The sequence below is a fragment of the Drosophila innubila genome (genome assembly GCF_004354385.1).
Source record: "Drosophila innubila isolate TH190305 chromosome 3R unlocalized genomic scaffold, UK_Dinn_1.0 2_E_3R, whole genome shotgun sequence".
Taxonomy (NCBI): domain Eukaryota; kingdom Metazoa; phylum Arthropoda; class Insecta; order Diptera; family Drosophilidae; genus Drosophila; species Drosophila innubila.
Window position 1 is genome coordinate 28,987,928 of NW_022995380.1, and position 12,088 is coordinate 29,000,015.

A 12,088-nucleotide genomic window follows, 5' to 3' on the forward strand; every position below is an offset into this window, starting at 1 on the left:
CAGAGCCATTTGTCAGTTTAACTACCTTAGCTGTCAACGAAAACCTCCTCTTATGTAAATACATCTTGGTTGTAATATACTGAAAATGACAAAATTGACAACAGAGTACTTTTAGTTTTTAACGTCCAGTAATTGAGACTATCGATAATCAACTCGATAGTTAAACTCTGTTAAATTTCGAACTGAAGCAAGTTTTTATTAATTCCAATACAAAATTGTAGTTTTAAATCTATTTATCAAAAATACAAATACTTTTCCTTATAAAATATACCAACAATTACGCGTAGCAAAAATTAGATAAAAGCAGCAATTGAGACGTAAACAACAGTTTGCAGAATACGATGATAAATTCGGAAGCTGTGAAAAATATTAAATAATAAAAAAGGATGTATCTAGATAGTAATTGTTTTACTTGTTACTTGATATGAACCCTTTCAATATTATTCGAGCTTTTCGGAAGGACTCTTCAGTCGGTTCTTTTCTGGAAGATATTCTCTCATTCCAAACACTGCCAATTTAGTTTTATTTTTACGCCCTTACAATTACCTATCTCCAAGGATTTGCTAATGAATCTCATACAGAGTGCTTAATTCTATGCCCCAGAAGATGTCACAATGTAAAATTTCTCGATACTTAGAAATTTCCTTAGAACTTGCCACCTAATCAAAATTTCTTGACGATTCTTCAATGATCCTTTGGACCTCCGTATGTAAGGGTAAATTTATATTGACCGAATTAATGGGAAAAAAATGCTATATCTGACAATGGTGATGACGGCGGAGCACACCCCGTTACATATAATAGAACACACACACATTAAGAAACAGGTTTTTTGTTCATTTTAATTTGTGCACTGAAATTAAGTAAATGTATTTTAGTCTTCAAATTATTAAACAGAGCTTATACATACAATACAAGTCTATTAAGTGCAAGATTGTAGGAAAAACAACAACATTACTATCACAACAGCAAAGTATATGAAAGAGTTGCATATTAATAAAGATAAGAAAAAAAAAAAAATTGCAACATTGTAGAAGTGGGCAACATTGTATGTCAGAGCAATTACAACAGGAATAAAAATGATCATCGGTACGTCGAAGATTTGATACACTTCATTTACATATCCAATATCAACCATGGCAATGATCTATAAGATATTAGGTATCTAAGATCCAGAGATTAGAAAAGGACAAAAGGACAAAATCGGCGTAAGATTACAATTAAACATATGTATATATTTACTTTATGGGATTATTCATGGGTCATTTAATGCATTACACATTTCGTAACAAAATAAGAATACCCTCTGCAAGGGTATATTATTTATACAGAAATTATTACCCCATCAAGTTTCATATGACATTGAAGAGGGTGCTTTATTTGGATTTGTTATTTTACTCAACGATTAAACTTAGACGCTGACGATTTTCAGACGGCATATCAAAAATTAAATTTTTGTAAGGATGGTATAAATTGCATTGCTTAAAATGTAAATAAAGCTAATTTAAAGTTTGAATTTATGTAATCTAATTACATTATTAAAGTTTAATGTTAGACAACACTAAAAAAAGCACCCGTTACTTACTTACATTGTTGCAGTGCAATTCTATAAGATTTTAAACTTTGGCATATATGTATGTACATATGATACGATTGGTTTCTATAAAAGGCAGCCAAGTCAATATTTCGTTATTAATCGTCGTTGTGCAATTGTGGATTAAGTTATTTATTCAGATTTAGTTTTGTGAAGATCTCCACACATAAAATGCAATCGCAAATTCAATCATTTTACAGAAATAAATGTGTTTTTATAACCGGTGGAAGTGGATTTTTGGGAAGAGGTAAGTAAATTTGTCGGAAGAAGAATTATAAATTGTTACAAGTTGTTAAGTACAACTTGGATTTGATTACAAGAAATATCACGAATAATGGATCATTGTGGATTATTTCAGTTATCATTGAAAAGCTCCTACGCTCAACTGAAGTCAACCGAATCTATGTGTTAATAAGGCCCAAAAAAGGAGTGAGTATTAAGGATCGAATTGCGGCATGGAATACAGATCCGGTGAGTAGTATTCACTTTCCAGAAATATTTATACTTAATGTTGTTCTTTCATTAGGTATTTTCCGAACTGCTGAAGTCAAATCCCAAGTACTCAGATCACATAGTGGCCATAGAAGGAGATTGTGGTTTTCCAGACCTGGGGATCAGTGTAGAAGATCGAAAACTGTTGGTAGATCAGGTGCAGATCGTGCTTCACTGTGCTGCCACCGTAAGATTCGATGAGCGCCTCAATGTGGCACTGGACATCAACACCCGTGGGACGCTCCTGGTGGTGCAACTTGCCAAAGAGATGCCTCGCCTGGAGGCATTTGTTCACGTGTCCACCGCCTTCTCGAACTGTGTGGTCCGTCATATTAAGGAGGTCTACTATCCGGATAAATTAACCTGCTCTTTTGACAAGATTCTTGCGCTGCGAGAAATGCTGAGCAATGATCTCATTGACAACATGAGTCCGGTTCTTCTTGGACAGTATCCCAATACATATACCTTCACCAAGGCATTGGCTGAGCAAGTGGTTCAGAAGGAAGCGAGTGGTTTACCGGCGTGTATATTTCGACCAGGCATGAGTAGGTAGCATTTATTTATTATTGTATTATGTTCTCATTGCTTTTAAAGTTCTTGCAACATTAAAGGAGCCCATTCCGGGATGGACTGACAATCTCTATGGACCCATATCCATACTATACGGATGCATAGTTGGAGTTCTGCGCGTTACGCTCGCTGATGAAAATTCGCGAGCCCATATTGTGCCAGTTGACTATTGTGCCAACATGGTACTGACCACTGCATGGAAAACAGCTGCGGAAAATGTCCAGGCTAAAGAAACTGTCATAGAAAAAGTACCGTTAAGGGATCCGACCATTTATAATTATGTTAACAGCGATCAGAATCCCGTAAAATGGCGTGACTTTTCGAATGCAGTAGAGAATCTTCGATTTGTTTGTCCACTGGAACAGATGATATGGTATCCGTTTCTAAAAACTTACACCAAACTTTGGGCCTTTAAGCTGGCGATCCTGGTCTATCACATTCTGCCAGGACACATTATCGATATAGTATTGCGTCTAAGAGGTCAAAAGCCAAGAATGGTCCAGATGTATAATAAAATACACAAGAACATTAGAAAAATTTCGCAGTTCGCGATTGAAAACTGGACGTTTGATATGAACAATACGGATCGACTTATACAATGTATGTCGTCGGAGGATCGAAAACTTTTTGAGTGTGACGTGAATGGCCTAAATTGGAATGAATACTTTAGAGGGGCAGTGTTTGGATTGCGAGAATATCTTGCGAAAGAAAAGCCGACTGAAGAATCCTTCCGAAAAGCGCGAATAATAATGAAACGGTACGTATCACGCTTAACAGTCAGAATCGAGATCATTTCTTAAATATATCTTATTGTATTTTTCGCAGATTCCATATAATTCATCGTATTGTACAACTTATTGTGTACGGTAGTATTCCTGCTTTGATCTGGTTAATGCTACGCGTAATTCCGAATCTTCTCTTTTAAGAACTAAAATTTTGTCTTTCTTAGAAAGTTTAAAAAAAAATTGTTTCGCTTTGATATAAAAACGAGTTTATAGTTGAATCACAGTCGCCCGCCGTTTATTTATACAACTCACGACGAGTTTAGATTATAGAATTGAGACCCAATATAAACATACCCTACATATTGTTTAATGTAGCCAAATTTTATTTTTAATTAAAAAAAAATTTAAATAAAATAAAATAAAAATAATATAAATAATAAAATTCCGTGTTTCCAACCGAGAAACTAACCCCGGACTCTTAAGTCTAACACAAATCCTCTCTGCCATGTGGATATATATAATATATATAATATAAAATATATATATATATATTTAAATGCAATATACATGTGAACTTTGACATCGAGTTTGATCCACTTTCCATTCCAATTTCGAAAAACGTCATCTTATCTCACGATGAATTTCTCTTAGCTATGTTCTGTCAAAATTACAGACTTGTACGCCTTATGGCTACACAATGATTAATGACTAAGTCGGAAGTCAGAAGATTATATCGTTGATTAATCCAATAATATTACCAATAGTATTTATTTTACTCAGTTTCAAAATTTTTGTTTGTTATTACTTTAATAGATAAAGATGCAAGGGGAAGACAGACTAAATCATTTAATGGCAATCTAAATATAGCACGAAAACAGCAGTCGTAGTCTTTAGAAAATTGGCCCGACTACATTTTTTGTCTAGATGCGCCCCTGTCTTTCTATGTATTTAAGTACCCCATTGAAAAATAATTACATGGAATAGTTTTCTAAGGCATTGCACTTTTATTGGCCTTATGACATAACGTAGAATATAGCATTGAATTATATTCTTTGGCTTACGTTGGGCAAATATATACCTGTTTATACTTATATTTATTCACATACCATATGTAAAATGATTGGGTTGGTTCCTATAAATGGCAACAACGAAAATTTTTCGATTTTAATCGCAGCGCGAAGAGTTGCAACTGTGGACTAAGCTATTAAAGTGAATCCTGTTTTGTGTTAAATTACCAATATATCCATATAATGGTATCGCAAATTCAATCATTTTACAAAAATAAAAATGTTTTTATAACCGGTGGAAGTGGATTTTTGGGAAGAGGTAAGTAAATTTGTCGGAAGAAGAATTATAAATTGTTACAAGTTGTTAAGTACAACTTGGATTTGATTACAAGAAATATCACGAATAATGGATCATTGTGGATTATTTCAGTTATCATTGAAAAGCTCCTACGCTCAACTGAAGTCAACCGAATCTATGTGTTATTAAGGCCCAAAAAAGGCGTGAGTATTAAGGATCGAATCGCGTCATGGAGTACAGATCCGGTAAGTAGTATTCGCTTTCCAGAATTACATATACTTAAATTTTGTTCTTTCATAAGGTATTTTCCGAACTGCTGAAGTCAAAGCCCAAGTACTCAGATCAAATAGTGGCCATAGAAGGAGATTGTGGTTTTCCAGACCTGGGAATCAGTGTGGAAGATCGAAAACTGTTGGTAGGTCAGGTGCAGATCGTGCTTCACTGTGCTGCCACTGTAAGATTCGATGAGCCCCTCAATGTGGCACTGGACATCAACACCCGTGGGACGCTCCTTGTGGTGCAACTTGCCAAAGAGATGCGTCGCCTGGAGGCAATTGTTCACGTGTCCACGGCCTTCTCGAATTGCGTGCTCCCTCATATTAAGGAGGTCTACTATCCGGATAATTTAAGCTGCACTTTTGACAAGATTCTTGCACTGCGAGAAATGCTGAGCAATGATCTCATTGACAACATGAGTCCGGTTCTTCTTGGACAGTTTCCCAATACATATACCTTCACCAAGGCATTGGCTGAGCAGGTGGTGCAGAAGGAAGCGAGTGGTTTACCGGCGTGTATATTTCGACCAGGCATGAGTATGTAGCATTAACATATATTTACACCTATGCCCCGATTAATGATATGCATGGGTAGTGAAATGGGTAATTGTCTAGTCTGGGCACGCCCTTTTGCTAAGAAAAAATATCGTTTAATGGAACACAGGTGTATTATGTATTCATTGCTAATCGCAAACATCTTTTCAAGTTCTTGGAACATTTAGGGAGCCCATTCCTGGATGGATTGACAATCTCTATGGACCCTTATCTATATTACTCGGTTGCGCAGTTGGAGTTCTGCGCGTCATGATCGTTGATGTATATACCCAAGCAAATGTCGGACCAGTTGACTATTGTGCCAATATGGTTTTGTCAACTGCGTGGAAAACAGCTTTGGAAAATGTTCAGCGTAAAGAAAAACTCTCTGACAAATTGCCGTTAAGGGATCCGATCATTTATAACTATGCTGTCAGCGAAAAGAATCCCGTAAAATGGAGTAAATTTTATAAAACAGTTGAGGATGAAAGATATACTTTGGCACTTGAACAGATGATATGGTATCCCTTTCTACATACTTGCACCAAACTTTGGGCCTTTGAGCTGGCGACCCTGGTTTATCACATTCTGCCAGGACACTTCATCGATATGGTTTTACGCCTAAGACGTCAAAAGCCAAGAATGGTCAAGATGTATGATAAAATACACAAGCACATTAAAACAGTATATTGGTTTACAGTTCGCCACTGGACGTTTGATATGAGCAATACGGATCAACTTATACAATGTTTTTCGATGGAGGATCGTAAACTTTTTGAGTGTGACATGAATAGTCTCAATTGGAATGAATACTTTAAAGTGGCACTATTTGGAGCTCGAGAATATATTGCAAATGAAAAGCCGACTGAAGAATCCTTCCGAAAAGCGCAAATAATAATGAAACGGTACGTATTCAGTAACATGTTGAACAATCACAATCAAGATACATCCAGATTTATTTTATATTTTTCACAGATTCCGAATTTATCATCGTATTCTGCAAACTGTTGTTTGCATCTTAGTTGCTGCTTTGATCTGGTTTTTGCTACGCGTAATTGTTGGTTAATTCTATTAGGAAAAGTAATTGTATCTATGATAAATAGTTGTACAACTACAATTTAATATTGAAATTAATAAAAACTTGCTTCGGTTCAAAATATTAGAGTTTATCTATTAAGTTGATTATCGATAATCTCAATTACTGACCGTTAAAAACTTACAGTACTCTATTGTGAATTTAGTCAAGACCAGAATGTTACTGTATTTTGTGTAATAAATTGATGTTAAGAAAGTTGGTTAGTTTTTTAAAGTTTCGTTGCATCGCAACTTCAGCTATTATTCGTATGCTCTCCAGCCAGATGCAGCTATTTTTTTCCTAAATAAGTTGGCAGCACTGTAACAGTATTTGCTAACAGTTTCTATTTAGCTTACAGTTTTATGTTTGTCCGCTGTTAGATCTCTTTTAATAGCAGTTTAGAAAAAGTTTTTTGCGTTCAAGTTTCACGAAGAAAGTAAAGTGTCAGCAAAGTCGATTGCTGAAATTAAAAAAGGCGCACAATAATATTTGTATTGATATCGTCAGCAAAAAAAATATCGCAAAAAAATAGATTATTGCAATAGTTATATCGATATATTAAGATTGTGTGAGCAGCCCTGAGTTTCGTTTTTCAACACTGCGAAACGTAAGTCAGCTGTTTGTCAACTGCCAGCTGTGTGTTGTATAACATCTGTAAAACTTATTTCTTTCGGAATGGAATGTGCTCGTAAATGTTTACGCATATTACAAAGTAACCATCATATTGTTACACGCCGCATTGCAATGACTTCCTCGAGCCGTGCCAAAGAGGTCATTGAGCAGCTAAAAGATGCCAATCCCTACTATTCAAAGTATGCCGATAAAATAGCAAAAATGCAACAAACATCGGCCGAGGAATTCTTGGATCGCATTGAGCGTGTTATCAATCCTATTAAGGATGGACAAAGTCAGGCTAGGTGAGTTAAATACAGGGACTGTAATCATTTTATTTTAATAATAAAACTCATGAAATTATCATTATTTTTGAGCAAAATAATAAAATTCATAAAATACTGATTTTTATAAGGAATATGGGAAAAGATTTATATATATTCCCAGTCCAAAAAACAACTTGCTTTAAAATAAAACTCAAGTAATAATAACCAATAAAGAAACCTGAAGAAATTAACATTATCTTATTATTTTTTTTTCTCAAAAATAATGAATATTTCTTGAGTTTTATACATATGCTCAAAAATAATCATTATTTTATAAGTAAAATAATAAAAATCATATATTTTAAAATCATGATGAAATTGCATATATTACCCTTAAAGAAAATGTTTTGGTATATTACACGCTCTTTTAAAGTTACTAAAAGTCAATTATTTGTTCAATTGAAAAAACAAAATAATCATTATTTACCGTCCCTGTTTAATTATGATATACAATAATTGTTTTAAACTGCAATGTGTTATTCAAACCGTTTAGATCCTATTCGGAGCTATTGAATCCAAAGCAGAAGCTGGAAGAGGAAGCTGCTGAATTGCCGCACAAGAAGCTCAGCGATATTATGAAGCTGGAGCTGATTGAGGACAAGAATGCCGAAGAGATTGCACAAATCTGGATCGAATATCATAAGACTAAGGCTGTGCTGGCTGCTACTTTGACTACAGATCAGTATGAGACGCTAACTTCACGCGCCAAGAAGCATCCAATATTCCTGCTGCCATTGCCGCGTAGTGAGGGCTTTGAGTTCATCATGTTGCAGTTTTCCGCCAACACGGTGCACTTTACACCTCTGCTGGCCTATCAGGTGCATCATGAGAATGCTCCCGAATGCCTCACTTTGGTTCATTACACGGAGATGCAGGATAAGGGAATTGTCCTGATGCGCGGAGAGTACGACTCAAAGGTGCTAACTGCTCAGGAGGCTCAATGTCTGGCAAACGAGCTGCAAATGTTCTACTACAAGACGGACGAGAATAAGCTGAAACTTCTTGAAACGTTCACCAAAAGTCCCGATGAGTTTAAGCATATGGATCTGATCAAGGAAGTCGAAAATATCCAGCTTGCCTAGATATTGCATTAGATTTCCAACTAAAAGTCTATTAAATAAACCAGGAATCACAAACACAGCTTATGATTTATGTTTGCTTAGGTAACAGGATCTATACACGATTTGGATGGATTTAAACGATCATTGGACACATTAGTAGACCATTTATTCATGGAGGATTTTCTACATACAAAGTTTTAAATATTTATTTTTATTTTAAGCAATTCTATATAGTATGTTTAAACTATTGCTCCAAAATTATATAAGAGGATATGAGACTTTCCTTCGTTTCCATATTTAAAATGGCTCCTCTTCTATTCCGGAGTGCACCTACAATAGAGAATACTTAGTAATTCGATGAACTACTTTATCTATAATTTTCAATTACCAACTCTCCGCCGTTGCTGTTGTCATTGATAGGATCGTTGTTGTTGTTGCTATTGATACCATTTTCTAGCATTCGATTTCGGAGTAATTGCATTAATGACCCACGTTTTCCAAATCTCACACGTGCTCTGTCCCCATAGTAAACGTCCAGATCCTGAAGATACTTAAGTGCATCCGCCATGGTGCTGATATCATTGTTGCGAGGCGGTCGAGTTTTGGATGCCTCCACGTTGCAACCTGCCGCAAAGAGAGCGAGTGCAATGCAAACAACCAGAGTGCAACGCAATTTGTGTGACATGATGCGATTATCTAAAAGAGACAACAGAGACAGGAACATAAACAGAAACAGAAACAGAGATAGAGATAGCGGGAGGTGAGCCTAGGATTAGTCTGAAAATGATAATTAGCATACTACTGTCCAAGTGCTCGACTGTTAGATGCCCAGTACCTGTATCTACGCAGCCGCTCTAAATTCTTTCATTCAAATTTTATTATATTTTCATAGACTCTAGTCGATGGCCCAGTAGCTAGTACTCTAGTCTTAGTTATTATATTATAAGGAACTTATGTATAATAATTAAATAAATAATAATAATAATAAAAATATTTTCATAGAAAGTTATTTTCGATCTTGGTTTTGATTTTAAAGAATTTTTCTGTAAAAAATCATGCTAAATTAACAAAATATTTTGACTTGTATACTTAGTTGCAATGTCCAAGGTTTGATTAATTTCAAAGATCCTTAACTTTGTCAAAACTGAAGCGATTTTCAAACGGAATGCCATTTTGATCATGGTTTGGCCTCTTAATTCATTCTGCATTCAAACCTTATTATATTTTTTTAAAAAGTTATTTTCGTTTTAGATCTTTGTTTTGATTTTAAAGCACAGGGTCCCCCCTTTGGATTTTTGAAATTTGAAAATTTTAAATTTCAAGTTTTCACTTTTAATCAACTCCATATATCAAAATTAGTATAAAACAACACTTTAAATTTGATTCTGAAACGTTTTATTTTTCTGTAAAAAATCATGCTAAATATAACAAAAATTTTGACTTGTAAAGTTGCAATGTCCAAGATTTGACTAACTTCAAAGATCCATAACTTTGTCAAAACTGAACAGATTTTCAAACGGAATGCCATTTTGATCATGGTTTGGCCTCTTAATTCATTCTGCATTCAAACTTTTTTATATTTTTTTAAAAAGTTATTTTTGATCTAGATCTTGGTTTTGATTTTAAAGCATAGGGTCCCCCCTTTGGATTTTTGAAATTTAAAAATTTTAAATTTCAAGTTTTCACTTTTAATCAGCTCTTGATATCGTAATTAGTATAATTCAACACTTTAAATTTGATTCTGAGACGTTTCATTTTTCTGTAAAAAATCATGGCAGATTGGACAAAAATTTTTACTTGTAAAGTTGAAAGGTCGAAATATTGACCAACTTCAAACGCTCATATCTTAGTCAAAACTGAGCCTTTGTCAAACTTGCTCATGGTTTGGCCTTTAAATTAATTCTGCACTCGAATTTATGTAATTTGGTTAAAAAAATATTTCGCCTCTAGATCAATGCAGGCCTCGGATGGACAGACATTGACCCAAGCCCAATATATCCTGTACCAAGTACCATATTTGCATCAATGAGTATGTATTTATCAGGTAATTGGAGTATTGATTCATTATAGGTCCATTTGGGGTTACGAGTATTTAATAGATGGCAATCTTATATGATAATTGTCAAGGGCGTACTAGAGTTGAGATGCTCGTTGTTGTTGAGCTGCGATCAATACTGGGTCCAATCTAGTTACAGTAAATGCGTCATGAGTTGCTCAATTTTCGAGTGCAGTGTACATCTTACAACAACAAATGCGAGTAACTTTTACTAAAATACATGTGTATGTGATAATAGCGTGCGAAAGGTACTTATTGTATTGCTTTGAATATTCAGAGGCTGGATAAATAATTTTTAAGGCACAGTTCAATTTACCGAAGCTATCGAGTTACTATATAATTTACTGAAATTAATGTTAGTTGAGTGTGCTCTTTTATAAAACGAGTTTTTAAATAACGGCTGACTTTTCACAATTATTTAATAATTAACATAAGTATCGAGTTATAACTAAATTGCATTTATTACTAATAACATTTATTAATTATTTTAAATAGTTTGAAATTTCTTAAATCCGAATCTTAGTTTGTAGAGCTAAGTTTTGAAGAAAGAATTAAAAATATTCAGAAATAATTTGATCAAGTTTTTACTAAATACATTTTTCTTAAAAGAGCTAATTTTTTTCAAACAATTGTGTTTTTCAAATATCTAGAGATTTTTTAAATAAATATAATCAATTTGAATTCATTTTCTAAGCCTTTAATTTAAGCTTTGTCTGCCAAAGGAAAACCTATGGGTTGCTAGAAGTTTAAAAACATTACTTTGATTTAAGATTTTAACAAAGCTATTTGTAAATTTTGGACAGTAAATAAATTAATTAAAAATGTATGCATTTATAAATTTGAATTGAATTATTATAATTAACAAGTTTATCAAATCTTTCAAGAAATATTTTGACATTGAAAAGCAACGAAAATTGGTTTCAAAAACACTTTTGGATTGTTTGATATTTTTAAAACAAGTCTAAACATATTATTTTTAATTTAACAAAACTGCTTCTAAATTTTGGACAGTAAATGAATTAAATGAAAATGTAAATTGTGTGTATAGTTAAATTTATTTCAATAAGTTACAAATAATCAAATTCAAGTCTCTCAAGAAATATTTTGACATTGAAAAGCAACTAAAGCTAGGTTATTTGGAGATTTTTAAAGCATGCGTGATAAATTGTTATAGCACTTGTAAAGTATGTTATATTATTATTTTGATAAATAAACTTTATTTCGGAACTAACCTTTAAGGGTTGAGTATTGATGAAAGGTTTTTAGAACTGCGACTCGTATGCAGTTATAGTGTGATCCGACAGGTTCTTCACGTTGCCGATGCTGAATGATAAGTGATGGTTAGTCAGTGCACAATCACAATCAAAATTAAATTCACAATAGACCACACAATGAGTTTAATGCTCGAGCGAATGCTGAGCTGAAGAGCCAATCAACGAACGAGAGCAAATGATGGCCGAATG

General features: G+C 34.0%; 4 protein-coding genes across 6 annotated transcripts; 3 read left to right on the plus strand and 1 right to left on the minus strand.

Moving 5' to 3' along the window:
• The first annotated feature begins 1,702 nt into the window (after positions 1 to 1,702).
• Positions 1,703 to 3,809, plus strand: LOC117792481 (fatty acyl-CoA reductase wat-like). Its single transcript, XM_034632644.1, has 5 exons — positions 1,703 to 1,841; positions 1,953 to 2,065; positions 2,121 to 2,631; positions 2,681 to 3,413; positions 3,482 to 3,809. The coding sequence occupies exons 1-5, from the start codon at positions 1,766 to 1,768 to the stop codon at positions 3,579 to 3,581; spliced, it is 1,533 nt and encodes a 510-aa protein (XP_034488535.1). The 5' UTR covers positions 1,703 to 1,765; the 3' UTR covers positions 3,582 to 3,809.
• LOC117792482 (fatty acyl-CoA reductase wat-like) lies at positions 1,705 to 6,654 on the plus strand. Of its 2 annotated transcripts, XM_034632646.1 has the most exons (7): positions 1,705 to 1,727; positions 3,588 to 3,594; positions 4,581 to 4,707; positions 4,819 to 4,931; positions 4,988 to 5,498; positions 5,668 to 6,400; positions 6,471 to 6,654. In XM_034632646.1, exons 3-7 carry the CDS (start codon positions 4,632 to 4,634, stop codon positions 6,559 to 6,561), a joined length of 1,524 nt encoding a protein of 507 aa, XP_034488537.1. In that variant the 5' UTR covers positions 1,705 to 1,727; positions 3,588 to 3,594; positions 4,581 to 4,631; the 3' UTR covers positions 6,562 to 6,654. The 2 variants fall into 2 exon arrangements, with proteins under 2 accessions (XP_034488537.1, XP_034488536.1); XM_034632645.1 differs by lacking the exons at positions 1,705 to 1,727; positions 3,588 to 3,594 and having other exon boundaries at positions 4,553 to 4,707.
• A 555-nt stretch (positions 6,655 to 7,209) lies between these two features.
• Positions 7,210 to 8,648, plus strand: LOC117792483 (ATP synthase mitochondrial F1 complex assembly factor 1). The gene is made up of 2 exons (XM_034632648.1): positions 7,210 to 7,487; positions 8,002 to 8,648. The coding sequence occupies exons 1-2, from the start codon at positions 7,246 to 7,248 to the stop codon at positions 8,588 to 8,590; spliced, it is 831 nt and encodes a 276-aa protein (XP_034488539.1). The 5' UTR covers positions 7,210 to 7,245; the 3' UTR covers positions 8,591 to 8,648.
• A 70-nt stretch (positions 8,649 to 8,718) lies between these two features.
• Positions 8,719 to 12,088, minus strand: LOC117792484 (neuropeptide F). Of its 2 annotated transcripts, XM_034632650.1 has the most exons (3): positions 11,858 to 12,088; positions 8,958 to 9,265; positions 8,719 to 8,899 (listed from the first exon to the last, which is right to left on the minus strand). In XM_034632650.1, the coding sequence occupies exons 2-3, from the start codon at positions 9,252 to 9,254 to the stop codon at positions 8,867 to 8,869; spliced, it is 330 nt and encodes a 109-aa protein (XP_034488541.1). In that variant the 5' UTR covers positions 9,255 to 9,265; positions 11,858 to 12,088; the 3' UTR covers positions 8,719 to 8,866. The 2 variants fall into 2 exon arrangements, with proteins under 2 accessions (XP_034488541.1, XP_034488540.1); XM_034632649.1 differs by lacking the exon at positions 11,858 to 12,088 and having other exon boundaries at positions 8,958 to 9,491.